Source organism: Barbus barbus (assembly GCF_936440315.1).
Source record: "Barbus barbus genome assembly, chromosome: 32".
NCBI lineage: Eukaryota > Metazoa > Chordata > Actinopteri > Cypriniformes > Cyprinidae > Barbus > Barbus barbus.
The window spans coordinates 26,273,916-26,292,905 of record NC_136760.1 but is presented as its reverse complement, the minus strand read 5'-3'; the positions used below and the strand labels follow the sequence as shown (position 1 = coordinate 26,292,905).

Sequence of the window (18,990 nt, the reverse complement as noted above, 5' to 3'; positions counted from 1 at the left end):
TTAGTAATGATCACTGATCCTTCTATTTTCTTTGTCTCCTCATGCTCTGTTTTATCAATTATCTATAACAGCTGCAGGAGTTTCAACTAACCAGATCTGTAGTATGTGAAAAATGAAAGTAATGCTTTTTAAGTAGATTACAATACAGAATGTAAAATGTCTTTTAAACATCTTTGTAAATATTAAAAAGCAGACATGAGACTTGACATCACATAACCTAATCAACACTCAAATAATATTGCAATATCATATACCTCTGAAATGTTTAAAAGCATCTTAATGCTTTATATGGGCTAATAAATGTATAGCATTGCTAATCTGTTCCAATAAACCAATTTCATTTTGAATTGCTGGTTACCATTTTAATGTAAAAAAGCTTCAAATAATTTAATTAACTGTGAATTGTGCGTTGCTGAGTAAAATGTTACTTTTATCTATTTAGTGCACACCTGCTTCATTTAGAAATGCAAGTAAAAATGTAATTATTTGCATGAAGTTAAATGAAACCGGAAGCATTTTTTGAATTTAAAACCAGTTAACTTAAATTGCAATATTTGTTTATTTCCTTTTTTTTTTTTTTTTTTTGATATTATGTAATTCAATTTACCAGAATACTAAATCTCATTTTGAACCTCTTTAACACTGAACAGATGGGAAAAAAATCTGTCAGAACAAAGTGGAGTGGAGTTCTTTTTTATTTTGCAGATTGACATCTCGTTGTATTGCAATCACTGAGTCTTTCTGACCAGTAAGTCACTTAACTAATGAAATCATTACAAAATGTTTGTTATTTAAAGTAGCATAAGAAATGGCATATGTGGTTTTTAAGGAAACCTCTTCGTGCATCAGCTGATTTATAATTAGTCTGTGTGATACTCATTCTGTAAATTCTTTATGAATGCAGTCATTGTCTGCTGATGTTTTCATAATAAATGCATAAATACATAATATGTAAACGGATGTTAAACATTTAAAAATCAGTTTAAACTTCCTGCTAAACCACATAAGCTACAAGCTGTTTGAGGTAAGACAGATCTTTATCTTGAATGTTACGCTCCATACACTATCTATACGTTTAGAAAATGTATCTTCCTTTGTGTGATGGATTGGACTAAACATATAACAAGTATATTTTGCTGGTTTTATATAGAATAAAATTGAGAAAACAGGCTAATAAAGCCAGTCAATAAATCAAGTAGCTTAATGCTTTCAACATAAGTTTCAGGCAATTCATCTCATGAACACTTGACAGTAAAACGCGGAACACACAACTCTATTATTTATTCACCACACTTGCTTACTTTTTAATTTATCTAATTTTTTTCATTTCAAATTTGCACATATCAGACCTGTACACACATAATTGTCTATATTATATATTGTGTTTTTGCTGTTATGTACATTGCCTATTTGGATATTTGTATTATTCTTTATTATCTGTGTCCTGTTGCTGTCTTTCTGTTGCACTGTGGAGCTTCTGTCACTAAAACAAATTCCTCGTATGTGTAAACATACTTGGCCAATAAAGCTCATTCTGGTTCTGATTCTGATTCTGATAAGGTGTAATTGTAGGCCAACTTGACTTGTGTGAAATTTGGGCAAAATTCTGCAAAATAAAATTCTCATAAGATTTGCTATTACAAAGGAAAAGGTCCAGTTAGACAAGCTCAGTTAACCAATTGATTTGAATTATTAGTTGGATATTATGCAAGAGGGTTTATGTAGTCCGAAATAAAGTCGGGTAGATATGCAGTTTATTTATTATAATGCACATACTATTTGTAACCAGGTACAGTACATCATAACTCTTACAAACATTTGCAGTGAGAATAATAAAGCTCTCTGTGATCACAGAAGACGGACTTCTACACTGTGGTTTTATCATCATGAGGTTGTCTCCATATTTACAACGTCTACACAAATTAAAAAATGATTTTTACATTTTCAGAAGAGCGTGCATTGTGTAAACATAACCGTTGCAATGCTGGGGTGTTTTTAGGATTTTAATTGCTATCTAGCTGGGGTGGCCTACTATATTGATTGTTGCTATGGTGCTTTGGAATCCATATTAATGAATCCTTCTCTCAGCATCTATAAACTTGTTTAAATATCATTTCAATTAGTTGAATAACACGTGACAAAGTCTGTCAGAATTGTTTTGTTTATTTAGCAGCTGATGACAGCCGGTATACAGTCATAGATCCTGCAATGGCTGATATTAATATGGTTAGAATTGATATAGTCACTGTCACTCATTTTCTTTGTAAGCACTAAAGTGTTCTGAACAGAATTGTGTTCAGGTGTCAGCTGATACTGTATTTATGTGTGATCCTCATTCTGCATATTCTTTATGAATGCAGTAATTTTCAAACCTTTTAAATGTGGGGAAAAATACTCCCTCAGCAGTATTAGAAACCCCTTGGCAGTGTTTACTAGTATTTTGTGAAAATCACATTGCTGTGCTTTCTGCATAAATTCCCTCAAATAATGTGTTTATATATTTGAAGGAAGGATGTTTTGATAGGTGAGTTGTTTTTGTGTTTTTTTTTTCCCCCATAAAGAATTACTGGCAGTATTTCAACAATGTATCTCCAGTGCCGGGACATGCTTAAAAACCGATGAAACTTCCTGTTCAAGTCACAGCAGGTGCAAGAACAGCTCACGAGGAAGCTGCATGAGGTAAGTCAGACCTCTCTATTTAATATCAATCTCCAGAAGATTATAATCTCACAGTTTATCCTTACTTGTGTAATAGATTATGCAACGTAAACAGTAAATAATAATTGGTTTATTTTGTTATAAGTTGAGACAACAGAAAAAAAAAAAAAATATAGCAATATGTGTTTATGATTTTATAAACACCAATATGATAAAAGGCATCAGTGTTCAACAAATATTTATCTTTATGTTTAGGTGTATTTCTCTGCTATGCATTTATAAAATTATAAAATGTAAAACATTTTCTGCTTATTGTGTACATGCATTTTTTTTGTTGCTAAATTTGATCAGGGTCGACACACACTGAAAAAAACTGGCTTAAAAACTATTTTCACTCAGAAATTGCTTGTAAATTAGACTAATAATTACAAAGAAACGGCAAGTAACACATTGAGCATGACATTTTGAAGTAGAAATTGTATTTTTGTAAATCATACTCCAATAACCTTTATATTATTGTTTTATTTACACAGGCTAAATCCATAAGATTAATTAATTGATTAACTTGTGAATTAATTTATATTTAAAGATGCCAAATATAAAGTGGGACCTTTAGAATGTTGGCTGTTTTTCTCAACAGATATGTAAGCAGCTCCTATCAAAGCTGGAAATATCTAATTTCTAATAAATTATTATTATTTCCGATACTCCAGATTACCATCGTTTAATGAGAATAAAGCTCTTGTTATAAAAGAAGGACTTCTACATTGCAGTTTTATCTCTGACTTCATCATGAGATTGTCTCTGGTTTCACAACAGCTGCTGGTGCTCATATCAGTCCTGTCACTGAGTAAGGTTTTATTCCTGTTAGATTATCAGTCTTAATGTGGAAAAGACAATAAAAACAAATGTGTGTTTCTGAAATCAATCATTTCTTTCTCTTTAACAGTCAGGGCACAGACATCAACTGCAACAACAACAACAGGTAGGCTACAATAACAATACAATTTTGTGCAGATTACACTTTTATTTGTTTTGTGAAGAAAGAGTCATCATACAGCTATGCATCATTTTTGTTATGTATTTACAGAATATTGTAAATTTGTACTCTTTTTCTTTATTAGAAACTACATCAACAACAGCAGCGACAGGTAGTTATAGACTTTTAAATATCTTAAATCTGTCTTTTTCTCAACTTTAAAACCTGCTTATGATGTGAATAAAACAACCACGACATAGGAATAGGAAGTTCATGAGGTATTTAATGGTATATGGGTTCATTCTTTAAGAAACTGCCACCATGGTGAAAACTATGTACCTCTGTGCACTTTCTGTGAGACATGTTTTACGTACCTTACTGCACGTTTCGCCACAGTTTCAAAGAGAAATGTCCACTGAGTGGCGCTAAAACTCAGGCATGTTTTTATCATGTTGATATAGGTACGTATCGCTGTGTTTTTATTATGTTGCTACAGGTAGCCTACGTATTGCGGCGGTTCAAAATTCAAATATCCGGGGTCTGTCCCTAAAAGTTAATGCTCTATCGTGTTGGAAATATGCCCTACACCAAACCCAACCCTAAACCTACACGATAGTGTTAACAAATGCAAAACTGCTATAAAAACGTATTTGTTGATGCAACCATGCCATTTCAACTTCCTTTTATGCAGATTTGACCTGTTTTGTCGAACCGGATCTCCTCGCCTCCTAAGAACGTCTCTGTACTCCGTGAGCTACCGAACAAACTTTCCGTCAATGAAAACCCATAGATACGAGGCTGGATATCTGCGATGCTAACATTCAAAAGCATCCGTTTTCAAGTCGCCCCGCATATTGATATTGTTTTGAAGTCGTAACATGATATTCTTAAAGTAACTGTGCGAAAAATATGCTTTATTAATCAAAACTCTGTAAATTTGTGTTAAAAGGAGTCAGAGTTTTACTGCCTCTAGTGTTTGTTTCTTTAGGAAACTGAAACTGCAGTAATATGTAGTTGTTGGTTGGTATTTCGTGTCTCGCTAAAAAGTGCACCCAGGTACGTAAATGCCATGAGACCAGGTAGTGAAAACTAAAACAACAGGTAATAGTTTTGTGCAATTGTTTTTCTCCCGTTCAAGTGATACGATACTGCCACGTGCAAAAGCACTGCTTGCCACTCACTACAAGCATGCCAAAATGAACTTTTAGCACCAGTCTAAAATCTTTCCTACCTAAAATGTGTCTAGGTTTGTGTTTATTTCTAAAGCATTGCATTCCAGGAAAACTGAAAATGTTTAAAATATCATCAGCCCATGCATCGTTTTTACAAATGAATACTTTCTCTTTAATAGACATTACAACAGTGTCAGGTAATTAAAAAGATTAATTATGAATTACAGTCAGATGCCCCATCTTCCCATTTCAGTAGGACAGAAAACTTCACCCATGAAGTGCGTTCATGAGATATTTAACGGTGTTTGTATTTGTGTTCATTCTTTCAGAAACCACCACTTCAACCACCACAGTCTCAACAAGTAATAATGCTGTAATTGATTGAAGATTCATCATATCATGTCTATGCAATGTGTTTTTTTTTTAAGAATTTAGAATTAAACACTATTTCCTTTAACAGCCACTACAACAACAACTCCATGGACAGGTATGTGTCGGCTTTTGAATTAATGTTGCATTTGTGTCGGATTCGTGATAATTATGAGGCTTGTAAAACTGTTCACTTGTATTTTTTGTGATCTTTCTCTCGTCAGCACCGGCGATATTTTATCCATTCGGTGCAGAGGCAGGAGACACTGAAATTCTTGAAATTGGTGGTGATACCTTCTACATTGTTACCTTCTCCACTCCATTTGTGTACTTTGGCCGCTCATACAACAGCGTATACGTGAGAATTCAGTTCTATTGCCAGTCTCATATGAATGCAAATGTTGTGATCCGCCAGTTCATACTTTACTGCTGTATTTGAACTGATTTATTTTATTTCAGGTTAATAATAACGGACTTCTTACGTTTAACCAAGCTTTACCAGAAGCTCATCCTTACCCTTTTCCCACATATGGAAATGAAGATTACATTGCTCCGCTCTGGACTGAGCTTGATGACATTGGTATTGGTATATATTCGTATCAGGAGTACACAAGTGGAAGTGTCCTCACTCGGGCCACTCAGGATATAAACCAGTATTTCCCTGGAAGGGGCTTCTCTGCTTCTTGGGTCTTTGTTGCAACGTGGGACTATGTGCTAACATGGGATATGAATGTATTTAACAGTCACTCAGGCCCGGTAAATAGTTTCTGCCTTTCTTTTTTCAGGCAAAAGACTGAAGGCTACAGTATATAAACTATATATTGTTTCTTTTCTTTTCAGGCAATCACGGTTCAAGCGGTTTTAATTTCAGGTGATGGTTTTTCTTTCATTCTGATGCATTATGGGGACTGTGCTGGGGAGCCATTTGCAGCTCAGGTAAAACAATCACATCACAGTATTGAAATAATGATTTACTAGCTCTGTATGTATACTTAACATCTAACTGGTTTTAATAGGCTGGATACGACACTATAGGCTCCACTGACTACTATCAAATTCACCATAATCCAAATGATGGCTACTCCATCCCAGTCCTCAAGACCACGACTAACGTAGGCGTTCCGGGTCGTTGGGCCTTTCCTGTGAACAACGTATCAGGTAAAACTTTAATCACAATTATGTATTACTATTACCATGTTATGATGATATGTTCATATGTCTTATTTTGTGTGTGTGTCCTTTTAAAAGCCATCATAGGAGTACAAATGAAACTTAAGTCATTTTTAAACCTAACAGAGAGTGAAAACATCCATGCTTTTTTGCATCAAGTAAGTCACTGGAGCATTTAATGTTTTATGGACCTTCAAAATCAATAGAGTACAATGGACATATACATTTTGATCTGTCTGTTCATCTTTGTTTCAGATAGAAGAAGAGCTGGTCAGTCGTGGACTCAAGATAAAGCTAAGGAAAGTCAAGAAGATACAGCCGTAACATCAGCCTCATGGAAGGGAATTCAAATGCTGAATATCACTGTTGAAGATGCCATTGCCATTGATAAAGAGAGGAATGTCTCTCCACAGGAACCCTTTATATTTTTTCACCCTTCAACTTTCTTATGTATATATAATAAGCATGTCCAAAAAATAACATTAATCATATATGTTCGAACTCTTTTCTATGCTGATTTAGCTTGAATAATCATCCATCCACTTTTTCCTCATGTTTTTGTATTATCAGGTCTCTTTAACAGTTGCAGGGGTTTAAGTCTAATCAAACTGATCTGTAGTATGTGAACAATGAACTTCACTAGAACATTAAATAACTTGCATAACTTGCGTAAGATGATAAATACTTGACCCAGTTGAGAACTACTCCTTTTCACATTAAAACACCCTGACTAGTCTATTTTAAATGACAAAACAGAAATGTTAAATGTTTTTAAACATCTTTTACAGCATTTGTCTTAAAGAATAAATGAGGCTTGACACCACTCCTCAACATTGACATCATATGTCCCAATGATCTTGTCTGTTTCTAAAATGTTAGACATAGGCATAAGGCATCTTAATATGTGACTTACTAAGTGGATTAAAATAATATTGCAAGACTTGAATAATGAACGAACAACAGGTTTATAACACAATTATGCTATAATACAATATATTAACTATTAAAAAGTCACAGTAAGGGCAGTTGTTATCAGGTTGTTTTGTATCGCTGCATGGTCACCATCTCTGTCGAGGAACAGATGATCTATTTTAGGACATTAGTGAGTGAAAATAGTTTACTTTGTCGGCTTTTGTCTGTTTAGTGTGCATAAGTGAAAAAAGGTCTTGGTTGATTTGGATTGGCAAAACATTTTTATTTTTATTTTTGGCAAATATTGAAATACTGACATATTTGCTAGACTGATAGAAGAGCTTGTTGCTAATGAAGTAGTTGAGAGAACCTGTCTGTTCTTTTCCTCACCACAAGGGGGAGAAGCAGCTTAATAACAGTGAGAGAATGAAACTGAACTAAATCAGTAAAACTGTTCTGCAATCTCTCAACTATATTAAGAGTGATGTTTAAATAAGGTTAAACCTTAATAACTACTGATTAACAAATTGTGGTTTCAGCATCTAGAGACTCGGTTAAATATTTCAATCAGTTGAGCATCAGGTGGTGATGATGTCCGAAATATATAGATCCTGCAACAACTGATGTTAATATGGATATAATTTATATTATCACCCTTATTATCTGTATCAGTAAAGTGCTGTTAACACAAAGTAGCCTAACAATTGTGGTGTGTCACCTGGTGTCAGCTGATACTGTATTTATTCTGTGTGATCCTCATTCTGTACATTCTTTATGAATGCAGTCATTTTCAAAACATTTAAAAGTGGGGGGAAAATATTGAATAATGGATTACAGCAGTCAGAAGTCAAATTACCTCCCTCAGCAGCATTAGAAACCTCAAGGCAGTGTTTACTAGTATATAAAAGAGAAAAAGCCTATTGCAGTTCCCTCAAGTAATGTCTGTGCAGACATGCTCAGGTTTTGTAATGTGTAAAGCCTAAAAAACCCACAGGGAAGAGTACCGTGCATTACCATTGTACAGGGTAATGGCATATTTTAATACAGTATGTTCTAGGTGCTGAACCATGTACCATGTAATCCAAAGGATGCGGGTTTGAGTCTCGGGCCGGCAGGGATTGTAGGTGGGGGGAGTGAATGTCCAGCGCTCTCTCCACCCTCAATACCACGACTGAGGTGCCCTTGAGCAAGACACCGAACCCCCAACTGCTCCCCGGGCGCTGCAGCATAAATGGCTGCCCACTGCTCCGGGTGTGTGTTCACGGTGTGTGTGTGTTCACTGCTGTGTGTGTGCACGTTGGATGGGTTAAATGCAGAACACGAATTCTGAGTATGGGTCACCATACTTGGAAGTATGTCACTTCACTTTAAAAATAATAGTCTTTGAAATGTATTTGTTAGTTAACAGATCAAGTGAAGGATAAACAGGCCTATATAAAGTATTCCTATTGTTAAATACAGTGAGATTATACCTGAAGCAAGGACTTTTCGATCGAGGTGAGTTTTTATTTATTTATAATTTTTTTAAAGAATTGCAGGCATTATTCCAACAACACATTTTTTTTCTTCCATTCCAGGAGATGTTTCCCTGTAAACAGTGCAGGACATGCTTAAAAACCGCAGGAACTTCCTGCTAACGCACAGCAGGTGCAAGAGCAGCTCAGAAGAATCTGTATGAGGTAAATCATCTCTCTATTTAATATTACACTCCATAAGCTTATTCACTTAAAGTTTATCTACTTGTGTAATGGATTATGCAAATTTAACATGACATAATTATGGGTATATTTTGCTATATAGGTTATAAGTTGATAAAACAGCAAAAATAAAGCAATGAGCCAAACAAGTTGTTTATGATTTTATAAAACAATACGATAGAAGCCAATAGAACGATAGAAGCAATAAGATTAAAGATATTAGTGTTCAACAATATTTACCTTTATATATTAAAAATATTCACATTATACTGCCACACTAGCAAGTGTAGTATGGATTTTGGTCACTTTAAGTGCCTTTATCTGCTATGAATTTATATCTATAAAACTCTAACATTTGATAAATCTGCTTATTATGTATTGAAAAATAGTTTGTTATAGAAGTCCGATCAGGTTAAGTTCTGATTTGACACACACTGGAAAAAAAAAGATACTTTGAAAGAGCTTTTACTTTAAATTACCCAAATAATTACAAAGAAGTAGCACACTTGATTTAAACATGAAATTTCAAAATAGAAAGACTGAAATAATATTTTCTTGTAAAATATACTATGTATTTACAAGAAAATGCATAGTATTTACATAGTATTTTAGTACTACATGAAAATGTTTTTTTTGTAAAGCAACCTTTGTTTTATTACAACTTTGTAGAATCAAATTTAGGCTCCATAAGATTAAATAATTTAATGACTTGTGAATTATTTTGTATTTAAAGATGACTAATATAAAGTGGGACCTTTAGAATGTTGGCTGTTTTTTCAAGAGCTTCGAAAGCAGCTCCACTCAAGTTTCAAAGCTGGAAACATCTCATTTCTAACAAATATTATTTTCGATATTCCATAATAACATTGGTTTAGTGAGAATAAAGCTCTTCCTGGTTACAGAAGAAGGACTTCTACATTGCGGATTTATCCCTGACTTCATCATGAGATTGTTTCTGGGTTCACAACAGCTGCTGGTGCTCTTATCAGTCCTGTCACTCAGTAAGGCCGTATTTACTGTTTGATGATCAATTTTAATGTGGAAAAGACAGTAAAATGTGTTTCTGAATTTAGACTCTCTTTCTCTTTAACAGCCAGAGCACAAACAACATCTGCACCACCAACAGCAGGTACTTATAAATGATACTTTTGAATGAAAACCAGATCTGTTTTTCACACAAACTAAAGAATAAACAGGACCCCGTTATGAGTAAATAATTACAGACAAAATACTGGTTTGATTCAAAATATGTTATTAGCTCTTTAAACGCAAAGCTTCTGCGAAGAAAAACAGTTCCTAACAAACAGCGACTTGTCTGAAGTTCAGACAAGACGGACGTGTGCAGTCATATCACTAATTACACAGCTTTTCACCACGCAAGTACTGTAGGGAGGGCATAAAATGTTATTTGAGAAGAAAGTATTTTAAAATCTTACCAGTTTATTATCTTAAATGCATTACAGCACAAAACATTCTGGCAACAAGGTTTTAACTGACCAATCAGAATAAAGTATTCCAGAGAGCGGTGTAATAAAATGTAATGCTGTTTTCTTTAACCCCTTAACTGCCATTATAACAACACCTGAACCAACAACAACATTGGCAGGTAATTATAACTTTTAAATTAGAACCAAATCTGTTGCTCATTATGAACCTGAGAAATCAATGAGCATCTTTACCAGGAAACAAAGCCACACTTGTCAAGTGAGTTCACAGTGTGATGGTGTTTTTCTTTATATGAATTATTTCAGAAACCTCCACAGAAACTACTACAGTCTTACCAGGTATTTTGTCATGAGCTTATCTATATGTTAATGTAGGAGTGAAGACAAAATAAACTAGCCGATATATACATTTAAAATGTACAGTCTTTCTCTTCCAAGAAAAAGGACCAAAACTATTAAAGACTCCTCATTTATGACTCAAAATGCAAATATTTGTCCAATCAAATGCTTTCTAGAATGAGCTCCGGCCTCTAATGCTGCATTCACGTGCTATCAGAATTATCGTAAATACAAGCTTCCTAGTCAGAAATTGGACATGAAAGGCCTTAGAGAACTAGGGAACTCGTATTTACGATAATTAGCATGTGAATGCAGCATAACTAGCAATCTCAAATAGCAAATCTTAGATTACTGCATTTTTCAGTTGATTTCTTCAGCATGTATGAAACTGTATGAAAAGTGGGTTCATGAGGTATTTAATGGTGTTTGTATTTTTTTCTATCAGAAACTACCACATTGTTAACCAGCTCAGTCACACCAGGTAATAAAGCTGAGAGTGATGAAGGAATCATTATACAGCTACTGTATGGAACATATTTGTTTTCATTTTTTCTTATGTTGTTGAAGTTTGTTGTAATTTTATGCTCTTTTTCTTTAATAGAGACTACAACAACAACATCTGTACCAACTACAACAGTGACAGGTAAAGACCTTTGAATTAGAACCAAATAGTTTTTTAAAACTGTCACACATTATGAAACCGAGAATCAATGATCATCTTTACCAGGAGAGAAAACCGCACTCATCAGGTGAGTTCACTAGGTATTTATGGTGTTTGTATTCATTCTTTCAGAAACCACCACCAGAGTCACACCAGGTAATGAATCTGCAAGTGATGAAAGAACCATCATATAGCGATGCAACATTTTTTGCTTTAATTGTTTCTTATTTAGTTTACAGAAGTTTGTTGTAATTTCATGCTCTTTTTCTTTAATAGCAATTACAACACCTGCACCAACAACATCATTGGCAGGTACTTAAAGAGCTTTAAATTAGAACCAAATCTGTTTTTAAAACAGAAAACCACACTTACATTTACATTTACATTTAGTCATTTGGCAGACGCTTTTATCCAAAGCGACTTACAATTGGGGAATACAAAAAGCGATTCATCTTGAAGAGGCAGTCAGACAGAGGAAGTGCTCGTAACACCAAGTCTCAGTCATTGTTCAAATAAGTACAAACTAGTAGGTGGAGAGAAAGATAGAGGGAAAGTTTTTTTTTTTTTTAGTTTAGGATGAAGTCAAGTACTGCCGAAAGAGATGAGTTTTCAGTTGTTGCTTGAAGGTTGCCAGAGATCCGGCGTTCCGGATAGGGGTGGGAAGATTATTCCACCAGCCAGGAATGGTGAACGAGGATGTTCTGGAGAGTGATTTTGAGCCTCTCTGTGATGGTACCACAAGGCGTCGCTCACTAGCAGATCTCAAACTTCTGGAGGGGATGTAGGTTCGTAATAGTGAGTGGAAGTAGGAGGGTGCAGAGCCTGTGGTAGATCTGTACGCAAGCATCAGTGACTTGAACTGGATGCAAGCTGCCACTGGTAGCCAGTGCAAGGAGATGAAGAGTGGTGTAACATGCGCTCTTTTGGGCTCGTTGAAGATCAGTCGTGCCGCTGCATTCTGAATCATTTGTAGAGGTTTGATTGCGTTTGATGGCAGACCAGCCAGAAGAGCATTGCAGTAGTCCAGTCTAGAAACAACCAGGGCCTGGACAAGAAGTTGCGCAGCATGCTCTGTCAGAAAGGGCCTGATCTTTCTGATGTTGTGTAGTGCAAACCTGCAGGAACGAGCAGTCTTTGCAATGTGCTCTTTGAAGGTCAGCTGGTCATCAAAGATTACACCAAGATTTCTGACCGAAGTTGATGGGGTAATCATTGATGAGCCGAACTGAATCGTGAAGTCATGCCGTAGAGTCGGAGTGGCAGGGAAGACCAGAAGTTCCGTCTTTGCCACTTATCAGGCGAGTTCACTTTGTATTTAATGATGTTTGTATTTGTGTTCATTCTTTCAGAAACTACTGGCGTCTTAACAGGTATTTTGTCATGGGCTTATCTATATGTTAATGTAGGAATGAAGACAAAATAAACTTTGAGGCGATATACATTTAAAATGTACAGTCATACTTTTAAAGGGGTCATTGGGTGCAAAATCCACTTTACAAGTTGTCTGAACATAAATGTGTGTTTGAAGTGTGTACATCCATCCTATAATGATATAATTTTAAAATCCCCTTTCTCAAATCAGGCTGTTCTGAGATTCCTGTCAGAATGACGTAGTTCTGTACCTCTCCCACGATGTTGATTAACAAGGCCGTCTTAACTTATACCCACCCTGAGTGAGCTGAGAGCTGTCCGCCATTGTGTCGACTCCGGTGCAGGGATTAAGAAACTGAGGTTTTGTTGTTAGATATAATAATGAATATAGCAGTCGTCATTTATTCCCGATATCTGAGCTGTTGAAGACGCAGAGGATTAACGTTACTTTCGTTTTGAAAGGATGAATGCGCCGATCCCGATCTATATGAATGCGTCTATGTTCACGCGAATCATTCGTGATCCAGCCTCGCCTACAGAAGAAGTGAGTATAAGGGTTTTTCTGTCAGGACCACTATCATAAAAGATGATTGACAATTAGCATATAGTTTGGATTGGCGGAATGGTTCTGTTCAGCCTAGCATGGATGAGAGCAGGGAGAGCAGCGATTAAACAGAACAGAACCAACAAAAGTGTTGCAGATTTGTTAAAAAGTTCAGTAATTTTATGTACACATTTTTGAATTTGTCTGATTCAAAAGAGAATCAGAAGGCTGGATCCTGACTGACAGAGGAGGAGTTGGGGATGGAGGAGGGTAATTTGCTATTGAGCAATGCGAAAACTGCTGATAATACTGACGACCTTATATATGGATGCTTAAATAGGTGTCGCATTCCTATAGGTAGATGGGGATCGATCGGTAAGACGTGAGCTTGACTAACGTGACCTGGGGAAGTCGTGGCCTAATGGTTAGAGAGTCGGACTCGTATTCCAGAGGTTGCGGGTTCGAGGCTCGGGCCGGCAGGGATTGTAGGTGGGGGGAGTGAATGTCCAGCGCTCTCTCTCCACACTCAGTACCACGACTGAGGTGCCCTTGAGCAAGGCACCAAACCCTCAACTGCTCCCTGGGCGCCGCAGCGTAAATGGCTGCCCACTGCTCTGGGTGTGTGTTCACGGTGTGTGTGTGTGTTCACTGCTGTGTTTGTGCATGTTGGATGGGTTAAATGCAGAGCACGAATTCCGAGTATGGGTCACCATGCTTGGCCACTTTTTAATGCTACGCTCGATTTATCGCTCGAGTCTTTGAAAATCACCTTTCCTAATAATGTGTTAGTTAGCCAGTTTAGTGGCTGAAGTAAACTAGTGGCTGCTCGTCACCCCATGGAAGAGAGGGGCAGGGTCAACAGGTTAGTCATAAGCATTTAAAGCAACATGGACTAAAGAACAGCTCGCTGAAAACATAACTAATTTTGCCAGGGTAGAAAGGTGTTTTTTTTACACAACCATTGAGAAATTTTAATCAAAGTATGTTATAGACTTTTCCTTAAGACCCTAAAGAATTATATCAACTTATGGAAAATGGGCATCCGATGACCCCTTTAAGAAAAAGGACCAAAAATATTGCTGACTCCCTCATTTGTCCAATCAAATGCTTTCTAGAATGAGCACGGCCTCTAACTAGCAATCTCAAGTAGCAAATCTTAGATGAGTGGATTTTTCAATTGATTTCTTTAATATGTATGAATCTTCCTGTATCTAAACACAAAAAAAGAAAACTGCACTCATGAAGTGAGTTCATGAGGTATTTAATGGTGTTTGTGCTCATTCTTTCAGGAACTACCACCGCATTGTTAACCACCTCAGTCACACCAGGTAATAAAGCTGAGAGTGATGAAAGAATCACCATACAGCTATGCAAGATGTTTCATTTTCATCTTTTCTTATGCAGTTTACAGAAGTTTGTTGTAATTGTAAGCTCTTTTTCTTTAATAGAGACTACAACAACAACATCTGTACCAACTACAACAGTGACAGGTAAAGACCTTGAATTAGAACCAAATCTCTTTTTAAAACTGTCACGCATTATGATCATCTTTACCAAGAGAGAAAACCACACTCAATAGGTGAATTCAAAAGGTATTTAATGGTATTTGTATTTATGTTCTTTCTTTCAGAAACCACCACTTTGTTAACCACCACAGTCACGCCAGGTAATGAATCGCAAGTGATGAAAGAACCAACATATAGCTATGCAACGTTTTTTTTTTTGGCTTTAATTTTTCTTATGTATTTTTGCAGAAGTTTGTTGTAATTTCATGCTCTTTTTCTTTAATAGAAATTACAACAACAACACCTGAACTGACAACAACAACAGCAGCAGCAGGTAGTTACAGACCTTTGAATTAAACGTGTTTTTCTCAAAACCTTGAAACACTGCATTGAACAAATATGACAGAAATAGGAAATACATTTATAATCTGATTCATCGGGTGTTTAATGGTGTTTGCATTCGTTCTTTCAGAAACTACCACCAGAGTGGAAACCAGCACAACAGGTAATAACAACCTTTCGCTTTCGTTTAAGGGATTCGATGCTGCCACATGTGCAAAAGCTCTGTCTGCAACTGTAAATCAACTTTTAGTAAATGTTGCACCAGAGTTATTTTAGTGAACTAAAAATTATAGAAATATATATGAATATGAAATAACACAGGGCATGGATTTTTTTATGCTTGTAAAGCTAGTATTATTTTTGACACTTTGACATTTTTCAAGCTAAAATGTGTCTAGGTTTTTGTTCATTTTTATGTCTGGAATACCTGTCCTGAACAGTCAAAATGGGTCAAATATTATAAGCTCATGGAATGTTTTTTTATGCATTTTACAGAAGTGTTTTATAATTTATTACTCTTTTCTTTATCAGGCATTACAACACCACCTGATCCAACAACACTGTTAGGTAATTACAGTCAAATGCCCCAATTCCCTGTTTCAGTAGGATGTACAAAAACTGCCCTCGTCAAGTGAGTTCATGAGACATTTACCGGTGTTTGTTGTTTATTCTTTCAGAAACCACTACATCAACCACCACAGTCTCGACAAGTAATAATGCTGTGATTGATTGAAGACTCATCATATGACTATGCAATGTGTTTTTAACATTCTTTACTGAAGTGTTTTATAATCGAACACTATTATTCTTTAACAGCCAATGCAACAATAACTCCATGGACAGGTATGTATTCACAGTTTAATTAAATGTGCATTTGTATAAGAATGTCTGATTGTATCAGAAAGTACAGTATGTCTTATTATGTGTGTGTGTCCTTTTAGAAGCTGTCATAGGAGTTCAAATTAAATTGAACTCATTTTTAAACCTAACACAGAGTGGAAACATTGAGGTTGTTTTACAGCAAGTAAGTCACACTTTTTATAGCAAAAGTCCTCTTCCATCTCAGAGAGAGAGAGAGAGAGAGAGAGAAAAATGTTGTCTCTTATCTTACATCTTTGTCTTTTCTTTTGACTGTGATTTTTCTGTCTCGCAATTCTATGTTTTACTTTGGAACATTTTACCAGTACATTTCAATGGAAATAAAACTCACTTTGATCTGTCTATCCATCTTTGTTTCAGATAAAACAAGTGCTGATCAATCATGGAGTGCCAAGTCACTTTGAGCTGAAGTCAAGGAAAGTTAAAAAGACACAGTTGTAGTACAGTTCATGGATGGGAATTAAAACTCTGATTGTCATTGCTATTGAAGATGTAGAATCTGATAAAGAGAGGAATGGCATTACACAAGAAGGGAATGTATATTTTCTCACCCTTCAACATTAGTTTTTTAAACACATTTAAGAACTGAAACAAACATGATTCAGGACAAATAATGAAATGATGTATCAAAAATGAATTATATACCATGTTCATTTAGCTTGAATAAAAATGATTGATTTTCCTTTTTTTGTCCTGTTTCAGGGGTTTGACTAATCAAACTGATCTGTAGTATGTGAACAATGAAATTAAACCTGTTCTTCCTCTACATCTCCATTAGTAGAAGCATTATTCATCCATGTAAAAAATTATTTCACGTAATCTACTTGTTAACTGTGTAAACATGGTTACCATCGTACTTTAGGACAGCTGGTTTTGCACAATATGACGTGCAAACTCTCATATTAAATGTAGCCTGGGTCAAGTTTTGTTTATGGTTTTTGAGGATTATACATGTCACACAACATGTTTATGTTGGCACCTGTCTGTCTCCTTCTGCTAAGGTAAACATGGACTGATGCCAAAATACCATAGAGTTTGATTTGATGCCCTACCTTTGACGTCAATCACAAACAATGCATTTTGTCCTTTCTTTTTCAGAAAAGTTTATTAAAATCTTCTGTATAGTTCAAAACCAATGCTTTAATTATCATTCATAAATGATGCACTCCAAACAAGATATTTACACTCGGGTTCATGAAACACACTTATTTTAATGCAGAAATTAATATATACAGTGCCCTCCATAAGTATTGTGACAGTAAAGACAAACTTGCTCTGTTTGCTGTGGAGTCAAGAAATCTGTAAATATGATTAAAGGATGAAAATGAGAAAACGACAGAATGTCACATTTTATTATTGGGTGATTCAATGTTTTACCAGCTAAGAAGATCAGCACTTTTAGAGTTTCTTCCCCATCTAATGTGAGCATAAGTATTGGGACAGTTGCCTCACGGGTCTTTCTAAGTGATCAGCTGTGTCCTGTTGCATTAATTATTCAGATATTAAAAGCAGGAAATGTGTTGTACCAGTTACAGTGGTGTGAAAAAGTGTTGGCAAGTTACAGTGGTGTGATAAAAAGGGTTTTTTTATGAAGGGAAAACAAAATCCAAACCCACATGGCCCTGTGTGAAAAAGTGTTTGCTTCATTCCAAAAAAAAACTTCATTCAAAAACTGCATGTTGTGTTTACTTGTGTTATCTTTGATTAATATTTAAATTTGTTTGATTATCTGAAATATTAAAGTGTGACAAACATGCAAAAAAATAAAAAATCAGCAAGGGGGCCAACACTTTTTCATACCACTGTATATCCATTACTTCTGTATTCTGAATCCTGCATTCGATGATGACACACACAAACCAGGATGAAGACTAGGGAGCTGACTTGCAGAGAAAAGCAAGCAATTTGGAATTCTAAAACAAATGAGAAAGTAAATTAGAGCTAAAGCAAAAACAAAGGGCATGGAGAAATCAAGAGTCCTGAAAAAGAAAGAAACCACCAGCGACACCAGCAACCAACAACGACCTGATCAGCTGAGAAAAACAACAGCAGTTGATAACAGACAAATCATAAAAGCTGTGAAAATAAACCTTAAAATACATGTCTGTAAAATCACCAACAACCTTCAGAAAGCTGGGGTGATGCTCTGACCATCTACTGTCCGCAGGAGACTTCAACACAGAATTACAGATGCTGCACAGCAGGATGCAAACCTCTGACTAGCACCAAATACAGAGAGGCAAGATTAGAGTTTGCCAAAAATCTCAAAGGTGAGCCAGTTGGAGGTGAGTTTTGGAGCTGAGATTTATGGACAGATGAGATTAAACTTCATCTAAGTGATGGGAGAGCAAAAGTGTGGAGAAAAAAGGAAATTATCATAAGTATACAATCTAATCTGTAAAGCATGATGGGGGTGGTGTCATGGTATGGGCATGCATTTAATGCATGATGGAAGCAGAAACTCCCCAAAACAAGCAAGAGTTGGAATTGGCATTAAAGGCTGGGGAAAACATTTCAAAGGATAAAACCAGTCTGGTGATGTCTATGGGTTGCAGACTCACTGTTGTGAAGAGCTATGCAACTAAATAATAGCTTTTAATCTTTTATATCTGCTTTAACTTTCCCAATACTTATGCTCACATCTAATAGTAGGATGAAGTCTAAAAGGGTATCCTTTTTACTTGGTAAAACATGTATTTGTTGAAACAGCTAATAATAAAATTTGTCATATTCATCTTTTAATTATATTTCCAGATGTCTTGACTACACAGCAAACAAAGCAATTTTGTCATTACTGTCCCAATACTTATGGAGGGCACTGTATATATGCGTGTTGCATGCTATCATACAGGAAAGGATATGAGACCAATTGTGACAGTAAAGAGTTTGTTTTAAACTGCTTTTGAGAACATTTACCTTTTTTGTTTGTGTAGTAGGTTTGTGAACC

The 18,990-nt window shown here is 35.7% G+C and overlaps 2 protein-coding genes across 2 annotated transcripts; both read left to right on the top strand.

Moving 5' to 3' along the window:
- Positions 1-2,645: 2,645 nt before the first annotated feature.
- LOC306852236 (sushi, nidogen and EGF-like domain-containing protein 1) lies at positions 2,646-7,188 on the top strand. Its single transcript, XM_079388945.1, has 13 exons — positions 2,646-2,679; positions 3,372-3,508; positions 3,608-3,643; positions 3,783-3,809; positions 4,989-5,006; positions 5,139-5,171; positions 5,270-5,296; positions 5,403-5,536; positions 5,638-5,934; positions 6,019-6,114; positions 6,195-6,336; positions 6,427-6,506; positions 6,604-7,188. The coding sequence occupies exons 1-13, from the start codon at positions 2,675-2,677 to the stop codon at positions 6,670-6,672; spliced, it is 1,101 nt and encodes a 366-aa protein (XP_079245071.1). The 5' UTR covers positions 2,646-2,674; the 3' UTR covers positions 6,673-7,188.
- Positions 7,189-8,086: 898 nt separating this feature from the next.
- Positions 8,087-17,372, top strand: LOC306852739 (uncharacterized protein; the record flags this gene model as incomplete). Its single annotated transcript, XM_079389799.1, has 20 exons — positions 8,087-8,099; positions 8,905-8,939; positions 9,928-9,958; positions 10,051-10,086; positions 10,709-10,741; positions 11,187-11,222; positions 11,343-11,384; positions 11,535-11,558; positions 11,679-11,714; positions 12,752-12,772; positions 14,607-14,645; positions 14,766-14,807; positions 14,948-14,983; positions 15,109-15,156; positions 15,295-15,327; positions 15,696-15,731; positions 15,842-15,874; positions 15,981-16,007; positions 16,106-16,188; positions 16,404-17,372. The coding sequence occupies 20 exons, from the start codon at positions 8,087-8,089 to the stop codon at positions 16,482-16,484; spliced, it is 765 nt and encodes a 254-aa protein (XP_079245925.1). The 3' UTR covers positions 16,485-17,372.
- Positions 17,373-18,990: the final 1,618 nt, after the last annotated feature.